The sequence below is a fragment of the Neolamprologus multifasciatus genome, chromosome 17 (assembly GCF_963576455.1).
Source record: "Neolamprologus multifasciatus chromosome 17, fNeoMul1.2, whole genome shotgun sequence".
NCBI lineage: Eukaryota > Metazoa > Chordata > Actinopteri > Cichliformes > Cichlidae > Neolamprologus > Neolamprologus multifasciatus.
The window spans coordinates 12,402,557-12,421,858 of NC_140455.1; the positions used below are offsets into that span (position 1 = coordinate 12,402,557).

At 41.0% G+C, this 19,302-nt stretch overlaps 2 protein-coding genes across 6 annotated transcripts in view; one reads left to right on the plus strand and one right to left on the minus strand.

The window, feature by feature from the left end:
- The first annotated feature begins 310 nt into the window (after nucleotides 1–310).
- On the plus strand, nucleotides 311–10,353 carry tbc1d7 (TBC1 domain family, member 7). 2 transcript variants are annotated; one of them, XM_085137390.1, is made up of 8 exons: nucleotides 311–524; nucleotides 979–1,098; nucleotides 2,666–2,746; nucleotides 3,139–3,329; nucleotides 4,452–4,589; nucleotides 6,261–6,406; nucleotides 7,374–7,503; nucleotides 9,997–10,353. In XM_085137390.1, the coding sequence occupies exons 1-8, from the start codon at nucleotides 509–511 to the stop codon at nucleotides 10,081–10,083; spliced, it is 909 nt and encodes a 302-aa protein (XP_084993516.1). In that variant the 5' UTR covers nucleotides 311–508; the 3' UTR covers nucleotides 10,084–10,353. The 2 variants fall into 2 exon arrangements, with proteins under 2 accessions (XP_084993516.1, XP_084993515.1); XM_085137389.1 differs by lacking the exon at nucleotides 311–524 and having other exon boundaries at nucleotides 531–1,098.
- A 1,117-nt stretch (nucleotides 10,354–11,470) lies between these two features.
- Nucleotides 11,471–19,302, minus strand: part of phactr1 (phosphatase and actin regulator 1) — a 49,026-nt gene continuing 41,194 nt past the window's right edge. For 3 of the 4 annotated variants that reach the window (XM_085137388.1, XM_085137387.1, XM_085137386.1), the window contains exons 7-12: nucleotides 18,212–18,411; nucleotides 17,823–17,979; nucleotides 15,837–15,892; nucleotides 15,675–15,736; nucleotides 13,615–13,755; nucleotides 11,471–13,538 (exon numbers count right to left, since the gene is read on the minus strand). In XM_085137388.1, coding sequence (XP_084993514.1) covers nucleotides 13,434–13,538; nucleotides 13,615–13,755; nucleotides 15,675–15,736; nucleotides 15,837–15,892; nucleotides 17,823–17,979; nucleotides 18,212–18,411 — 721 coding nt within the window. In that variant the 3' untranslated portion in view covers nucleotides 11,471–13,433. Of the gene's footprint in view, nucleotides 13,756–15,674; nucleotides 15,737–15,836; nucleotides 15,893–17,822; nucleotides 17,980–18,211; nucleotides 18,412–19,302 lie in introns of all 4 variants that reach the window. The other variant, XR_014870115.1, reaches the window with a different exon arrangement.

The following is a 19,302-nucleotide window of genomic DNA, read 5'->3' on the forward strand; positions in this document are numbered from 1 at the left end:
CATTTTTCAGATTAAGGTTCGATTTGAAAGAAATAAAACTGAGCAACTGGTGTTAGGTCACCCAAAACAGTTAACACAGCCAATAACATGGTAGATGCATAAAGTAGAATAGTATGATAGAATCTGACAAAACAAAATAGCTCGAAAAGGCAAAAATGTCTCAGAAAAGTTCAATAAAATAAAATAAATATAGGAAGTCTAAAAAGTAGCAATCTAAATCTAAATAGTATTCTAAGTGGGTTATGAAAGCTGTGACACACCTGTCCCTTAAAGAAAGAAGCTTGTTGATTTTTCTTTATTAGTTATTTGTTTATAAATAATGTAGTATAAATAACCTGCAAGATAAAGATCAAGAAATGCAAGGCAAGCAGAATTGAAAGTGCAATCGTATATGAGGCGTAGCATGGTAATCTATATTTTCAAAATAAAATTATTTTTCATATTTGGACCGTTGCTACGGATTTTATTTTGACAGTATCACCCGGAAAGGTTTTCATAACAACATTGTATGGCATCCGGAGGAGGTTGTCAATTTATCTGTAGAAATTTTATCTGTTTAAATTGTTTGTATCACTGGTTGTGATGGCCACTTTAATACTATTTAGTAGTCTCTCAGATAATTTTTTACTTTAGAGTAGTTATGCTTTTAGCTGGTTATCTGTTCCTAAGCTAACAGAAGCTTGTTTGCTGACGTTATGTAGCAAATAGCTGTGGGGCAGCTGTCTGAGGGTCGCGGGAGCCCGAAACGCTTTGAAACGTCAAGGCAGGAGTCTTTGTGTTCACTGTGTTTGTGTTCCAGCAAACTGCAGGGCGTCGTAATTAACTTTTTTAGTCAGCCAAATTAAAAACATTTTTCTGTTTTCCCCCAAGCTGCACGTCTGGACGAGAAACTTTGTCTTATGTCCATGCAGGCTAAAACTGGCTAATACTTAAAGTTTGCTTTTCTTTAGTTTGAAATGCACATGTTTAACTGTCCAGGCGGCACCATGGCTGACGACCCACAGAGAAATTTTCGCTCTGCATACTACGAGAAAGTGGGTTTCAGAGGAGTGGAGGAGAAGAAGTCCCTGGAGATACTACTCAAAGACAATCCTCTGGGTGGGTAACGGAAAATTATCGCTCGTGCTAGCATAGGTAGCATAAGTGTAAAGTCTCTTGCTAGCTAAGCGTCCGCACTACCATGTCAATAACAATATACCTGTAAGCCAATGCTATGCTATAATATAATCTTACGAACAGTTTATTAAAGACACCTGTTCAGCTACTAATTACCGCAAATATCTCGTCAGCCAATCACGTGATAGCAACTGAATGCATTTAGGCATGTAAACATAATCAAGATTACCTGCCGAAGTTCAAACTGAGTTTCTTCAAAATGAAGAAAGGTGGTTTAAGTGATTTTTGAATGCTGCATGGTTGTTTGCATCATCTGATTTGTCATCACCGGAGTGGTACAGGTCACTCAGGGGTTTGCAGAGAAAATATGCACTGTGCAGCAGTTCTCTTGGTGAAAATGCCTTGTTGATGGCAGAAGTCAGAGGAGGATTGCCAGGCTGCTTGAGCTGATAGGGAGGCAACAGTAGCTTTAAGAACCACCCATTGGAACTAGTTATGCAGAAGTGCCAATATCAATGCACGGCATGTAAAACTTAGAAGCAGAAAACGGAGACTCTAATCGTCATGGGCTGATTGGAATTGAACAGTAGAAAACATTGTCTGATCTGGTAAGTCTTGATTTCTGCTGCAGCATTCAAATGGTAGACAGATGGATGGTTAAAATATGGTGCACATAACATGAAAGCATGCATCTTGCCATGTGTCAGTGGCTCAGGCTGGTGTTGATGGTGTGTAATGGCTTGAGATATATGTTCTTTGCACACTTTGGGTCCCTTACTAACAACTGAGGAACGTTTAAATGAAGGGCACCTTTTTGGTCATGTTGCAGGTTTCCAAGGAGGAAAAACATTCCAGTCTTAACATGCCAGCTGGATGCTCAAGGCAAAAGCTGATGGAAATAAAAAAATTCTCCCTTAGATAACAAGACTGTGTTGTGACTGCCTCCCCCCTCATTCAAGACCACCTGTGTCGACCGAAGATTGCTGACTTTTGCGTAACTGAGTGAAGGGACACTTTCTCTTGGCTGAACACGGAACACACACACACATATGCATGTACACTGACACAGACCTACTCCCCCTTCCCGCCTGTTCTCAAACTGATCTCGCTGTTGGAGCTCAGTCGACCGGCCAGTGCTACCTAGCCTGACCTGTCTCCCCAATGTGATGTTTGTGTATTGTATAAAATAGACATATGCAGCCATGTGGTCGGCAAGGTATCTATTTTATTTGCCCCTTGGGGATAAAGAAAGTCTCTCTGACTCTGATCATCCTAAACATCTGGATTTCCTTTACCTTTTAAGAATTGACTTCTTGTGAGGTACTACTTGTCCTCTGAGACCACTGCTATGCAGCTATCTTTTGACAGCACTTTTGCTGATTTATTACTTTAGTAAATTCTTAATCAGAAAATGTTTTGGGTCTTTTTGTTTTTTAAATAACTTTCTCACTGACCAAAGCTTAATCTATTGATGTTATGATGCTATGCTGGCTTTTTTCATTTTTCCCTTTCTTAAACTTCATACCTGAAGAGTTTTGCTCTCTTACAGATTTAGAAAAGCTAAGCACCTTCAGTCAGAGGTTCCCCCTTCCTTCCATGTACAGGATTCATGTGTGGAAGGTACTGCTAGGTAAGAATCACATGCGATCAGGTGTTCACCCTGTCATCCTCTTCAGTTGTGCAGATATGACTAGATGGGTAGAAACAAAAAATACGGGAGAGAATCACTTAGCTATTGTACTGCACTAGTCTTTAAATATTTTTTTTTAAAACTATATTTAAAAATATTAATTTTCAGTAATTGTGATTTGCAGTATAGACATATGCAGCCATATGCAAGGCTAAAAGCTGCATGTAAACACATGTTTCGTTTACTTCGATTTCTCTTGTTTGGAACGTATTTATGCTAAATAGGTTAATCTGACCAATACAACTGAACACTGCACTCCTTTTTAAAATTAACTCAGTTTTGTTAAATGTGTATGTATACATTTCTTAACTAGAAGTCATCTGTGCCTGCAGGCATCCTACCTCCACACAGTGACTCTCATGCTCTGGTTGGGGGCTACAGGAAGGAGCAGTATCAGGATATCCTGGAAGCTCTGGAAGTGATGAAATACATCAACTCCTCCACACCCTCCACCCATGTTTACTTGCGCATGTTCCAACTGGAGAGCCAGACCCTCCCGCGATGCTCTGAGACTTCACTTCCGGTAAAATAGAAGTATATCAGTCGATAATAAGCAAAAAGTATGGAAATTTGTGTTTTGTCACATATTTCTTTTTGTAACAGTGCTTTTTAAGAAGAAATAATTCTCACACTGTTCGAAAGCCTGTTTGTTTCCCCTTAAATGGTGCCACATTTGTAAAGAAAATGCATTTGTGGGTTGAGCAGCAGAGTTCAAGATCAAACAAAAGATCATAGCAAAAAAAAGTACATCAAGCAAGAATTCACGAGACAAAATAAACAATTGAAATTATAATGTCATGCTTATAACATCTAAAAATTGGAAAATAAAAAAATGTGATGATATCAAACTACAGAAACAAAAGTCTGGATAGTGACTAAAACAACTGCCCAAGAACAGTCACAGGTATCACAGATGGTTTATTTAACTGTTGGTTTTTTTTTTGGTTTTTTTTGGGTGTGTGGGGAGATGTTGACATGCGGAGTCTTGGTTTTGCAGTGAACAGGGCCAATCTACAGGGGTAGCATGGTGTGGTATGTGCCACCCTAAAATAATTTTTTGCCACCCTAGTTTTACTTATGACAATGCTGTTGATTAAAATAAGCTAGCATTAACAATTTGAACTTAGCTACAGTTAACATTGAATCTAAATTCTAAAACTGAATTTATCCCCTCTAGTAACTTTTTCCTACTAGGTTTTTATGGGGAGTTTTTTGTGTGTGATGTTTAGATCAGTTGTGTTAATACAGTATGTCAATGAAAAAATAGCTGTAAATTCAGACATGTGAGATTGAAAATAATGATACTAACCAAGGCATTGTCAATAGTATTACACACATTGTGTGTTACACACATTCCCTGAGTAGATACCCCTAAAACCTATGTGTATTTTTATCTTCTTCTCCTGTCCTTAAACAAACTGAATGTAAATCTACATGCTGCCAACGGAGAGATGCCAAACTGTGTTTCATTGTTCTTGTAACAGTGACAATAAAGATTCTGTTCTATTCAATGAAAGTGTTGTTGTATAGCTGTTTGATCGTTAAGAAACAATGACCACATAAAAAGTACAGATTTTATTTTAAGTGTTTTTTTCTGGGTCTGTATTGTTGATATGTTTTCTTTTCTTTTTTTCTTCTTCACCAGGATGAGGAGAATGAAGACTTCCTCTCCATCAGCCGAGCCATGGAAGAGATTGTAGATGATCCTGTTGACTGCTACTGGCTCGTCAAGTGTTTTGTCAATCAGTACCATACAAAGTTTGGAGACTCAGTACCTCACCTTGTAAGTGTTTAATGTTTAGTTTTCATCATTTAACACCACAAGAAGATTGTTGAAAAAGGACAAAGCAAAAACTATAACAACATAAGCCTCATTAAATGGTTACATGAAGGTGTTCAGTAGTCAAATGAAGTAACCCAGGCTTTAGCTATCTAAGTGAGCCCATTCAAAGTAAAGGGACAGTCTTGGTAACATATGGCCAGGTGTGCTGTCAGCACAGCAGCATATTTTACAAAACATAGTTTAAATTGGAAAAATATGAAGAGCTTTAATATACAATGCAGGTGATACAATAAATCGAAATCCCTAATCCTGCTTCATAGTACAGGCCTCAGATGTTGACTGAAAAAAAGAAAAAAGACAATGGTTAGAAAAATTTCTTCAGTTAAACTAAATGATTTTCTGGATAGTTTTGGTCACAGAAAAGATAAATTGCAGTAAGAATTGAGGACAAATGATGAGAACTAGGTGATGAAAGTGTGTTTATGTAATTTCTTTTCCTGTACGTCAGTTTTTAATAAACAGTGTGAATAAAAGACTGCTCATCTTTGCGAAGTTTAATAATGTTGGAGATAATGCTGCACTGATAATGTACCCTTGCAGATGTGTGCATACAGACAGCTGTTCTGCTGAGTCTAATGAGTTTTTTTAAAGGCTGCTTACTTTCTATTTAAGGCGAACTGTCAAAGTAGAGCTGAGGCCCATGCACGTGTGCTCCGTTTCACACAGTTGAGGATTTTAAAGCAGTGACAGCTGTACTTACATGCAGTGTTGGGGAGTAACAGAATACATGTAACGCCTTTATGTATTTAAAATACAAAATATGAGTAACTATATTCCGTTACAGTTACCGCTTAAAAAGGTGGTATTCAGAATACAGCTGAAATAAAGGGATTACACGGTGGTCTTTTCCTGTTTCATATGTTAGGCTATATCTTCTCTATTTTTTTGGTAATTCCACGCTGGTGGAAACCCAAACAAAACACCTATTAAGAGGCTCTAATGCCTGTGTCTCAATCTCACGGCTCATGTCATCTCTACTTGCAGCCCACATAATGACATGATGAAATATTGTTAAAAATTATTGTTCAAAAAATTATTCAATATGAAGGCAATAGACAGAGTGTTACAGGCATAGGCCTAAAGAATGTAGCCTCATGGGCAGTGTAGTCCAGTTGTAAGTAAGCTATTAAGAGTCGACTGTAGACTCGCCTCTCTCTGTCTCTCGATAGCAAAGTTGACCCAGACATCAAAGTAAAGCTAGTTTTCGGCTACGAGCCCGACACAGAACCGACGTATTACTACGGTTCGGAGCTGCGGACCTGTTTTATATCCGCGTGATTAGTTTTCCATATGAGATTGCTGCAAAAAGTGCAGCCTTACCTAATGTCCACCTACTGTTACTCATTTTATATTAAGATTTAAACATCTAGTTGGTATTGGTATGGCGAGTAACCTTCAGTAATAGTAATAAATCACACAGCAATAGTACATTCATGTAGTTGTAAAAAGCATGATAATATATTAAGTAATCCAAAGTAAGTGAGAGTGTATCTTGGTGTAACTTCAATTTGTACAATCTGTATAATGCATAATGCTAAAGTTCTCATGATCCAACAATCTGGATCACAAAGATCTTAAAATAAAGACTTTGTTATTTTCCTCCCGGGGTAGCCAAAGAGCCTGGAGCATTATCTGAGTCAGGAGGAACCTCGACTGCTAAACCATCTGAAGAACAGCGGAGCCCTGCATCAGCTACCCTACAACCTCTGGTTCAGATGCTGCTTTGCTGGCTGCTTGCCTGAATCCAGTCTGCAAAGGTCAGTTAACTGTTCACTCCAGAAGCTGCTCATTTCACCATCTTTGGATTGAGCCAACAAAACAAGGATAGCTGAATTCTCATAAGCTAAAGGGCATTCTTGCATTTCTTTAGCATGAAGTTATGGTAGCATGGCAGAGAACTTTTATATAGGGTTCCACATTGTGTCTTACTCAGAAGGCTGTCGGGCATCTTTTCTTCATCAACCAAAGTCACAATTTACAAAGAATGGCATGGATCAACAAGCCGTGTAGCAACAGCTGACTCTACCCAAATGTCCATTTACAGGAACTGTTGAGTTTGTCGATTTCAGTGTTAATGAATAAGCAAACATCGTCAGCATAAAGGTGCATGAAAGCTGCACTTTGTCCGGATTGTCTTAACTGTTTGTCAATGCGCACAGTTACTGCGTCATAGAGGTCACCTGAAGGCTAATTCATGGTTTCCACATTCTCAAGGGTTTGTGGAGTGTAACCCAAAATTTACTTCGAGCATAAAATGGATTTTTGTGTTGAGGACAGATTACACAGATTTTGGAGGTACTTTCTCATTTATATACAATTTATTTACAGACCCAGAGAATAATGAAACACATCGAACAAAATCAGTACTTGTTACGTTGTCATTTATGTATTTTTATTAGCTCCACTTTCCAAATTTTTCAAAAATCAAATGCACTATGTGTTATTCCATAGCTCTTGGCTCACCTTGGGAATAATCTCCACTATCCTACAGCCTTAATTAGTAAATGCAAAGTGACAGCCAGTCTTTTTAAAGCATGTGAAGTATTAAAAAAAAAAAGTAATTGTATTAAATTTATATGTTTATCAAACTTTAACTTTAAGTGTGCTCTAGGACGTGCTGGGTAGTATGTTGTTAGATAATTGGGGGGGAACCCCCCAAACCAATGTGTAAATTCAAATTCAGGCTCTTTTATTGGTCTGATTGTGGTCTTCCCTTGTCTTTAGGGTGTGGGACAAGGTGATCAGTGGCTCGTGTAAGATCCTGGTATTTGTGGCCCTGGAGATCCTGCTCAGCTACAAAATTATCTTGATGGGCATCAACCGGCCAGAGGGCATGGTCAAATTCTTGTGCAGTGTAAGTATAAGAGACAACTGTGTCTCACCGTATGGGTCCAACAATACCTGGATTCTGATAAACAATAAACACTCCAGCCTTGGTTTTCGAGTTAGTACAGTAAATCAGATGCAGATACAGCAGTTACAGTTACAGTTGGCAGGATTTGTAGGCTTTTTTCGGATGATATAATTTTGGATGAAATAACATTGAGATAAAAATAATGTACAGGCAATTAGTTGTTCCTAGTTAATTTTGTGCTAGCCTAATTTGACCTCAATTAACATGCCCAAAATCTGCAAATTCATTTTTGGATAATTAACCAACATGTTTTAAATACACAAGTGAATTTGATTGATGTGCACTAATACAATTTAGTTTTTTTTTTAATATCTTACTTTATAAAAATGCAGTTTTGCTAGTGTGTGTTGCTAACTTCCAGCTCTGTGATCCATTATTTCTGTAAAACAAACAAACAAGCAAACTGTCCACTGGAGTCAATGGAGATGATCGGACTCTTACCAATTGGGTGCCCTGATTCGACCCATTCAAGCAGACGTCGCAGGTTCTGGTTGTGACTGAATGACACTTAGAATGTATAGAATGCGTGAACACATTTTTTAATAAATCTGTGTTTCCTTGTGCTGTAGTTCAGATAGGTGAGAGACATCACTGCCAAAACACCTGCTGCAGTGTCAGAATGTACAGTGGGGCAAAAAAGTATTTAGTCAGCCACCGATTGTGCAAGTTCCCCCACTTAAAATGATGACAGAGGTCAGTAATTTGCACCAGAGGTACACTTCAACTGTGAGAGACAGAATGTGAAAAAAAAATCCATGAATTCACATGGTAGGATTTGTAAAGAATTTATTCGTAAATCAGGGTGGAAAATAAGTATTTGGTCACCTCAAACAAGGAAAATCCCTGGCTCTCACAGACCTGTAACGTATTCTGTAAGAAGCTTTTCTGTCCCCCACTCGTTACCTGTATGAATGGCACCTGTTTGACCTCATCATCTGTATAAAAGACATCTGTCCACAGCCTCAACCAGTCAGACTCCAAACTCCGCCATGGCCAAGACCAAAGAGCTTTCGAAGGACACCAGGAAAAGAATTGTAGACCTGCACCAGACTGGGAAGAGTGAATCTACAATAGGCAAGCAGCTTGGTGTGAAAAAATCAACTGTGGGAGCAATCATCAGAAAATGGAAGACATACAAGACCACTGATAATCTCCCTCGATCTGGGGCTCCACGCAAGATCTCATCCCGTGGGGTCAAAATGATCATGAGAACGGTGAGCAAAGATCCCAGAACCACACGGGGGGACCTGGTGAATGACCTGCAGAGAGCTGGGACCAAAGTAACAAAGGTCACCATCAGTAACACACTACAACGGCAGGGAATCAAATCCCGCAGTGCCAGACGTGTTCCGCTGCTGAAGCCAGTGCATGTCCAGGCCCAGTCTGAAGTTTGCCAGAGAGCACATGGATTATACAGCAGAGGATTGGGAGAATGTCATGTGGTCAGATGAAACCAAAGTAGAACTTTTTGGTATAAACTCAACTCGTCGTGTTTGGAGGAAGTAGAATACTGAGTTGCATCCCAAGAACACCATACCTACTGTGAAGCATGGGGGTGGAAACATCATGCTATGGGGCTGTTTTTCTGCCAAGGGGACAGGACGACTGATCCGTGTTAAGGACAGAATGAATGGGGCCAAGTATTGTGAGATTTTGAGCCAAAACCTCCTTCCATCAGTGAGAACTTTGAAGATGAAACGAGGCTGGGTCTTCCAACATGACAATGATCCAAAACACACCGCCCCGGCAACAAAGGAGTGGCTCCGTAAGAAGCATTTGAAAGTCCTGGAGTGGCCTAGCCAGTCTCCAGACCTCAACCCCATAGAAAATCTGTGGCGGGAGTTGAAAGTCCGTGTTGCTCGGCGACAGCCCCAAAACATCACTGCTCTTGAGAAGATCTGCATGGAGGAATGGGCCAAAATACCAGCTACTGTGTGTGCAAACCTGGTAAAGACCTATAGTAAACGTTTGACCTCTGTTATTGCCAACAAAGGTTATGTTACAAAGTATGGAGTTGTATTTTTGTTATTGACCAAATACTTATTTTTCACCCTGATTTACGAATAAATTCTTTACAAATCCTACCATGTGAATTCATGGATTTTTTTTTCACATTCTGTCTCTCACAGTTGAAGTGTACCTCTGGTGCAAATTACTGACCTCTGTCATCATTTTAAGTGGGGGAACTTGCACAATCGGTGGCTGACTAAATACTTTTTTGCCCCACTGTAGATGTAAAACTAAACTGATAGCACTTGTTTGGGTCACTGGGTGTATTCAACTGAACGAGTCTCATGGTGAACTGGACGTCCTTGACCCAACAGGACAGATAGATGTACAGTTGGACCCCCATGTTGTAGCTTTTCAAGTCCAGACACATATTCTCTCCTAGCATGTGCTTTGTATGATCTTTCCCTTCAATCTCTCTTCCAGATACCGCAGGAGAACACAGATGCCATTGTCACTAAAGCCATTGATTTGTGGCATAAGTACTCCGGCACCCTGATCCATGCTATATAGCAACACTGAGCCAGACAAGGAAATTATCTGGAACCAGAAGTAATCTTCTTTCCTGAAATCCACCTGGACTCGCAATGCTTCACTAAGACACTGTGGCACTCGCCGTCCACGTGGCTTTGTCTCTGCATAACTGAACTGAACTGAAAACTCATCATGGCTGCTTTTGATAAAGCAGGGGACCCTTTTCATACTGTTGATTTTCCAGGTTTTCCCTGTGACTCTGGCAAACCATTCTGGTGAAAGAGGCTTGAGTTGGTGGAGGGTGGGGGGGGGGGGAAAAACAGACCAGGCTGTAACTTATTATTTTTTTAATAAGTTTCTTTCTTTAAGAAACTGCATACATCATAGAAGACTCACAATAAATTAATACCCACATGCAGGTCTTTCTGCTTTACAAAAGAACATTCGAAAATCCTTTTAATTTATGTACATCCTCTTAGAATTCTGAGAAGAGTTTTCTCAAAACATTTTTTTAAACACGTACAAGCGACAGTAATATTACTGACTCTTGTATATGCACACACTCAGATACACAATCATAACCCACGCAGCTCGTTCTCACCAATAACATGGTAAAAACCTCCAATTCATGGACCCAATCTTAAGTGTAAACCATTAAAAAGGGAGAGAAAAAAAGGCAAATCGTAAGGTGGCAGGATTGACGCGTTTCGTACCAAAAAGGCTCATGTCAGACAATAAAAGGTGAAATGCAAACACAGTTCTTCTTGTAATTCAGCAGAGAGCTCAGTAACATTTTACTGTGTCTACAGATAATATTCTGTATCAAATAAACAAGGTTATTTGGCAACTTTGAAATCCCTGTAAACACGCCTGTAGGCACAGCGACACAGTGGGTTACTGAACTCTCGATACTCGTCACTCCAGAATTCTCCATTCAAGGTCACGGCTTTCACAACAGGTCAAGTTGCTTTGGTTTAAAATGGGAATCTGAAGTTTGAAAAGTGTTTGAACACTCGAACGCAGCCCACAACTAGATTAATGTAAAAGAGAGAATCTGACATTATTGCTCAGTGGATTGATGTGAAAGTGTTTGGAGACAGGAATTTCCTTTTGTTGTAGAGAGCACTCTTGGACTTTGATTAGAATTTTAGGGCAATTTGGCTTAAGCTTCAGCTGCCTGCAATAGTACACACTTGTGGAATGTTTTCATGCCTCTGGCAAAGAGAAATGATTACTGAGATGTCATACGTGGAGTAAAATCAAGCTAACACAAGCATATTCAAAGGAAAAATTCTGCCCAGTGAGAATATGGTACAGGCATGAAAACAGTGAGAGTGAAATAAAGACCCTGTGTTTCATCTTTTACCGTCCCCATCCTGTAAAATTGGCACAGATTCTGTGTTGGACCTCCAGGAGCCTTGTTTAAAAAAAAAAAGAAGTGCTGTAAAGTAAAGATATCACCACCTCTTCATCATAAAAAAAAAATACAATTAAAAGCTTTTGAATATCAAGAAGTCACCAAAATCTCCACAGAGGGGAGACAGTCATAGATCCGTCCATCTCAGTGTTTTTCTCCCGTTTCCTGTAATGGCTCAAACTCGTGTGATGAAGCCAACCTATCAGTTCGAAGTTGTTGTTGGAAATCTGTAGCAGTCTGAACACTTGAGACTTCTAAGGGATTTTAAAAACATGGCTGAGGTCTCTGAGCCGACTTACGGCCTGTGAAACCTGTAGGAAGAAACCAGGAAGAGAAAATGAGCATGTTTGAAGAAATGTTCTTTATTCTGACACAATGAAATTATCTAAAAGGAGACAAAGCAGTCAGGACATCCTCATCTGACCTTCAGCATCATCGAGGCCTTTTCTTCCAGAGCACTGCTGCTCACTGGATATTTTCACTTTCTCAGACCATTCTGTGTAAACTACAGAGATGATTGTGCAGGAAAATCCCTGAAAATCTGAACTACTCATAGCAGCCTGTCTGGCACCAACCATTTAAAGTTACTTAAACTACTTCATTCATGAGCCTTCAATGTCCTTTGTCCAACGTATCCCACTATCCCTCCTATGAAGATGTCAAAACCATCTCGGCTGCAGAGTAATTTGTCGATATCCTGCTAGGTAGACTAAAATTCAAAGCTAGGTTCTACCCCTAGGTGCAGATAACTAGAAAAGCATTTATACGAAGGGCTGAAGACGCAAGGGATTTGGCTGATCGTACCCCGGGTTCAGATCGTAAGCGACGAGACTCATTCGGGGTTTTTGATGGCTATGATAGCTGCAGCGAGGAGTCCACCAGCAGCGCTAGCTCAGATGACAGTGAGGATGAGGTGGCACCCTCCATCCCTGCCAGTCCGCCCATCAAGAACGTTGGACAAGTCTACACCTACCCCGATGGAAAGGCTGGAATGGCTACCTGTGAGATGTGTGGAATGGTCGGTGTATGAGATGCTTTTTACTTCAAAACCAAGAGTTTCTACAGTGTCCCCTGTTCTAGGGAGTTATTCTTCAAATTCGTAAGAAGCTAGCATCTTGGCAAGACTCCAGGCCAAACCAGCAACAAAAAAGGACAACATGGTGAAGGCCCCTGTCAACTTTTTCAAGCATGGCCCCATGGGAAGCCTTGCCTCCAATTTTGTCTCCAAGAAACTCAGCTTGAGCTTTCCCTTTGATATGCTCGCTTCTAATCCTGTCCAGTCTGGCCACTCCCAAAGAAAACCTCAACATATTTAACTTTGACACCTCCAGCTCAGCCTCCTGTCTTTTTGTCAGCGCCACCATCTCCAAACCACACATCATAGCAGATCTCACAGTGTGTAAGAGCACAGCTCCCCCTCTTTTCTGCCATTGCTCTCGAAAACTGAGAGGAGGGGAGACAAAAGAAGAAGCCAAAAAACCCAAATGATGAATTAGAATTTTTCACTGAGCAAATATTTGACAGGATACCCTGAAAGGAAAACCTTCACTTCCAGTCAGCCTACATTTTTAATGGCAACACCAGATTTTAGCACCTGTGACTTCAGCATGATTCTACCAGTATGTTAACACCTCTGCTGGTTTACTTGCAAAGTAGGAGATATTGCATTTGCGTCAAAAAAAAAACAAAACAAAAAAAAACAACAACTAGGAAAGTAATTTGAAGATTTCACACTTGGCTGCTCATAATTATGGGCTTAACAAGCTGGAGGCAGCGCAGCATGGTACAGCTACAGCTGACAACGTGAGGCTTTAGCTGATAAAGGCTGAAGCAGCTATAAAAGTGTAATCAGACTTCTTAAAACTACTGCTGTCCATAGCAGAACTCCACCACCTTTGGCACCTTCCCCAACACACCTCATTTAACAAAAAAGCAAAACAAAGAGTGCTTTACAGTTTCGTAAGGCAGCTCATTAGCTGTTCTGTGCAACTTTTCCATACCTGGTCAAATGACGGCTCGACTCATGCACCTCCATCTCTGTGCTTTTAAACTCATTTAGTTCCTTTCTAATGGCAGCCTGAACAAAGAAACACACACTTAGATAAAGCACACTAGTACAGATTACTTGAATCCAGTCTTTGTGAGAAATGAACCTTATCTGTAGCTGTTAGCCGAGTCCACGGCTTGTCTGCTCTCCTGTCGTAGTCCTGAGCCTCGGCGACCTCCACGTAGTCACTGAAGCGGATGAGGATCTTCGCCTCTCTCAGCTCCTCGACTGTGGGTCTCTGGCTGAGCTGAAAGGTGGATAAACAGATGGGTGCTGTCCAATCAGCATTGAGTAACTTGTGCTCCTCAGTACAGTTAACTTTGTCTTTTGTACAGTTTTGTAAAATTTTATAAAAAACCTCCCCTTTTTTTAATACCAGACCTTACATTTTTGTAGTTTGCTGGTCTGGACTTTCAGGTGTGTACAGACAAGGACAAAATGATTAGCGCCAACTTACAGATTTCAATTTTTTGATGTGCTTTAACTTTGTAATTCTTAAAACACATAAAATCATTAAAACTGCGGGTTGCTGTCCAATTTACACACAGTATAAAAACTTCAGCCAGAGTTTGAGCTGTAACTTGGGAAAGCATCATGCATCAAAAGAAATCAGTTTACACGAGAAAAAAATGTTTATGCTTACTAAGGAGCAGATAGACATACAAAGTTATCACAGTGTCAAGAACTGGAGTGAGAAATTTACTGAAATCCAAAGCCACATAGCAAGCCTGGCAGAGGTAGGAAGTGAATGACTTTAAAGACTCTGGAAAGAAAACTAGTGAGAGATCTGCCTGATCCTCAGAACAACTGCCAACAAGTGACCAACTTAGCCAAGTGAGGAACTGTTGATACTTCAGTGCGTCTGGAACTGGGAGTCTAGTCAAGGAATCATGAGGAAAGAAGGATATATGAAGATTTTCAAAGAAAACCTCAAACAGCAGCAAAACTGGATCTGCACCAGCGCTTTGTTTTCCAACACAACAACAACGCAAAATACATGTCACTCCTGTGAAGACCTACCTCCAGAAGACTGAAATAAAAATTACTGACTGGCCTGCACAAAGCCCTGACTTGAATCTCATTGAAAATCTGTGTGGTGAACTGAAGACCAACAAATCTGGAGGAGCTTGAGAGATTCACCAAAGAAGAATGACCTGGGATTCCTCAGAAGATGTGTGAGACTTGTTGAAAACTACAATTCAGTTCAATTTTATTTATATTCACCAAATCACAACAAATGTTGTTTCAAGGTGCTCTACATTGTCGAGGAAAGACGCTACAATAATACAAAGAAAACAGAAAACCCCAACAATCATGCGGCCCCCTGTAAGCAAGTGCCTTGGCTACAGTGGGAAGGAAAAACTCTCCTTTAAGAGGAAGAAATCTCCAGCAGAAACAGGCTAAGGCAGGGAGTGGCCATCTGCCACAGCAGGTTGTGGTGAGGAGACGAAGACATGACAAAGATGATTAAATGATTAAACACAGAGTGGTGTATAACCACGTAGTGAGTGAATGACCGTAGGCTGTTTTTAAAAGGATACACAGCTGATTGTTAGCATCAGCTAATAACTTTCAAATTCAAATTCACCCCCAGCTCAGACGGTGAAAACTTAGATACATTGTCAAAAAACCCAAGAGCTACATCTCAGACTCTACAGGCCTCAATTAGCATGATAATGCTAATATGTATGTCAGAAGAAAAAACCCGAACAAGTATGGCTTGTTTGGAAGGGTTGCTGGGAGAAAACCTCTCCTCTCTTTAAAAGAACAATGTAAGTAAAGATGTTTGGAGAAAAGCAAACACATCATATCAGCACACACCAACAGACCAGAACTTCAGTCCATGGAGGTCACACTAAAACAAACACACAGATTTATGTGCTCGATAATCAGAATGACTGTTGCTGTGTGGTGGATCATCAGATATACTCTAATTTGACGTTTACTGTGTCAGGTGTTCTTTATTATTCAGTAACAGAGTTGTGAGATGTGACTGCGATGGAGACGATCTTAGACACACACAAAAACTACTTCTCAAAGGGTTGCAGTGTGAAGAGCGGTAGGTTAGTCTCCAAGGCAACCATGTTCATATTTCTAGTTGGGGTTATGAACCATCTCAGCACTGATTGATCAAAGACACGCTGTCCACATCTTCTTTGCCTTTACCTTTCTCGACAGATGCCTCTTGATCTCCCTCTTCTCCTCCTGCTCCTCCAGATCATTTCGAGCTGCAGGAAACCGCACAGAAAGCACACACACTCACACACAAATCATTTTTATCTGTAGTTTTTTCTCTCTCTTTCCTTCATGTTATGCAAAGTGACTTACGTTTCAGAATGTTCCTCTGTTCTAGCTCCTCTGCTGTCGGCCTTTGACTCAACCGTCTGAATAAAGGGAAGGAAAGCATCTATTTTAGGAAAGCTATTTTTATATGATTTTAATGTTTATCCGTGCAAGCTTTCAGATCATGGTTATTGCTCTCGACATATGCAAAAGAGATTTTACTCTTGTGGACAGAAGAGCTGGCTGTGCACGGGAAGTCTTTTTTTCTTATGAAGCAGTATTTTGTGAATTTACTGAGTAGGTACTGACTCAGAGGCACTGGAATAGCAGGGTGACAGATAGTGACTGAGAACAGGAGGATAAGAAGCAGAAAAGTTGCCAAAAACCCTCCAAAAAACAAACAAAAAAAAGAGGTGGACAGTGCAGAGAGGCTCAAAACATCAGCCAGAGGAAGATAAAGATGATTCCTCCAGAGCCGGCTAACAAAACAATACCAACTAATGTTAAGATGTGGAGTTCATTAAGTAATACAAGCAGTTGCACACTACAAGTTGTCCTAATATTGTAAAAACCTATTAAGTGGGACCAAAGATATATGTAGGGTAATGGCCCCGGCCATATATTACAGCGAGTGGTTATATAAGATGGATATTTACTGCAGTAATGATGTAGCTAAGTACTGTGTGTGTGCTTTAGATTTTAGATAAATTTCAGTACATTTCATACATTTCTGTATATAAAATATGGACTTGCCACTATGATATCAGACAATATTAGAGTAGAATTTTGCAACAGCATGGATTGCGATAGAAATATAACCAAGATGAACTCCTTTCTGCGACTGAAATTAGCTACACGGGCTGTAAACATGGCTAGTTTTGCTAGCGAGGCAACCTCTGGTTGTGAAGGAAAAATGCTTGTTCCCAACTGGTTGGTGGAGGTTGATGTCAGTCACTGAGAAAATTACTTCTAACACACACATACAGACCAATCAGTGAGCCCCTGGCCACCACCTGTCGTTAGAGGAAAATGTGTAGTCCCCAACCGGCTGGCAAAAGCCTTTTTATGATTACTTTGGTCACCAGCATATTGTTGCAGTCATAGTTTGAATGGAAGTGACGGACTTGTCTATAAAGACTGACAAGCTGCTCTTTGAGCCGTAGTGGAGCTGTGAAAACACAAACTAGAAATGAAAACTGGTAAAATAGGATTGTTTTACTATTTGTATATTCAGCAGCAGTGCACGGGTTCAACTACAAGCTAAAGCGTTCTAAAAAATTTACAGGGCTCCTCTTGGCAAAGCAAAGTGTTTGGCACAACCCGATTCTGCTAGCTAAAGCTGTTGTACAGGACAGGGTAAAAAACAAGAAGAACTACAGGCAACCCTGGATATTTCGTAGCTACCAAAGTAATCACTCAGTTTTCTCACAGGTTTTTGCAACCGGAAGAAACAGGAAGCACTACTAACGACCCCGGGAATACACGCATTTCCCAAAAAATGGTGGTTGTGTCACGTGTGATGTGATATGATGGACAACTCTTGAGCAGTGGGCATTTTTATTACAAACCTCATTAAAAGTTTGGCACTTTAAAATAGGACTGCATGTGACCTCAAGTGGCCATTCATGGAACTGTAGCCTTTAGCATTTCTGCACTGGCTTAAGTTGCCACTTGGCACAGTAAGAATGTTTCAAATGTTGTGTGATGATTTTGACAACATTTTGTGTCTGTACACATCTAATGTAGCCTGCACTCACCTTCACAGTCACGACACTATTCTCTTTTTTCCGTTTTATTCCGTTTTACACCCCCTGCTCTTCACCTTTAATCTTTCCCTCTCTGCTTTGCGTCATCCCTTCTTCTATCATCTGCTCCTTGCAGCAGCCAGGTCGCCTCTATCACAGCTTGCATGGGTTGAAACACTTTGCAGGTGACTCGATGTGCATGTGATGAGCGATGTGGGCGTGTGTACCGCTCCTCCGAGTGGCTCGGTGCCACATCAGCATTTGTGCTCTTAAGTCGGGAGCTCACCTCGTCAGTTTGGTGGCCGTCTGTTGTCGGGATTCGAGCCGCTCCTGGTCCGAATGCAGTGGCAGGATGTTCTTCTCCTCCAGCTCTCTTTTGGATGGACGGTTGCTCAGCTTGATGGCCAGAGAGTCTTTTCGTAAGACCTTCATGGCCAGTGTGCCTTTATTGAACATATTGGCAGAGGAAATCGTATCAAAATTAAGCAGATAGAGGCTGTCGCAGCCTCCCAGTAAGAGGCACACAGTATAGATCTTCTTCTGCAGTAAATATTTTTGCAATTCTCATTAATGTACACGTCTCAGTCCTCCTTGTTGTTTTTCAGGGTTTCAATGTGACCTTGAAGACCATGGTGGGTGTAAGCCAAATTTTAATAAAGACAAAAAGATGCTTACTTGTAAACAGTGTATCATCCTCATCCTCTTCTTCGTCTTCCTCTTCTTCCTCCTCCTCATCTTCCTCCTCGTCTTCCTCTTCCTCCTCTTCCTCATCCTTGTACATGCCCGGCAGGTCCTCGTAGTCTGCCTCGTTAGGGAGGTTCTCTTTGTCATCGTCGCACTCGATCATCACCGTGGGAACGGCGTGCATCATGGAGCTGCAGTTTTAGAATGAAATGGTAAACGTGTCACACAAACATATTCACATATACACGTTCACTGCTGTGTGAAGTGAGGGTTATGGTTATGTCTGAAGGCCTCTACCATTATGGCATAGACAGCCTCAATGACTACAGACCTGTAGCCCTCTGTAGTCCTGAAGTACGTAGAGCAGATAGTGTCTCAGCACTAGAAAACCTGTCCACTGGTGCTCAGAAAATAACCTGAAGCTGAACATCCTTAAAACAAAAAGACTCCTAATGGGCTTCAGGAAGCACAGACCGGTCCACTCCCCTCTTATTATAAAAGGAGAATGGGTGGAATCTGAGAAAGAATAACATGAGGCTGGTGCTGGTCTTCCTCCACTCCTGAGTGGAGGACGTGCTCTGGATTTTTGGAACGCAGGAGCCACTACTGAGAACAGAAAGGCTGCGCAGAGGGTAACTAACACTGCCCCAAAAAAATTATTGGCTGCCCTGTCCCTCCCCCATCGTCCGATCCTTCCCTCCTGCGCCTGGAAGATTGGGTGATGGTCTCTTGGGATGGGATCACGGGGCCATCATAGGTGACCCCTTGGACCCTGCTCACCACCTGTTTGACCAGTTGACCAGTGCCTCAGGCCAATCAGGTCACACACCTGATTGGCCTGAGGCACCTGTTAAAAAACATTCTCCCCCGACACCCCATGCTCTGAGTAACCCTCATCACTCAGTCCAGTCACACACCGACTCTAATTCAGACTGTGAATAGACAGACTAAATGGTGATACTTAAACAGACAGTGCAAAGACAAGTCTTTTCTTTGCACTACCTCCAAGCACTTTGCTCTCCAATGTGTGCCTCTCTATTGTTTTGTATATATTCCTCTAGACCAGGGGTAGGCAACCTTTT

Bases quoted from the DNA above. Each gene is read 5' to 3' on its own strand.
- tbc1d7 (XM_085137389.1), top strand. From the start codon at position 957: ATGCACATGTTTAACTGTCCAGGCGGCACCATGGCTGACGACCCACAG. The intron at 1,099-2,665 runs GTGGGTAACGGA...GCTCTCTTACAG, and splicing joins ACTCAAAGACAATCCTCTGG to ATTTAGAAAAGCTAAGCACC. The intron at 3,330-4,451 runs GTAAAATAGAAG...CTTCTTCACCAG, and splicing joins GCTCTGAGACTTCACTTCCG to GATGAGGAGAATGAAGACTT.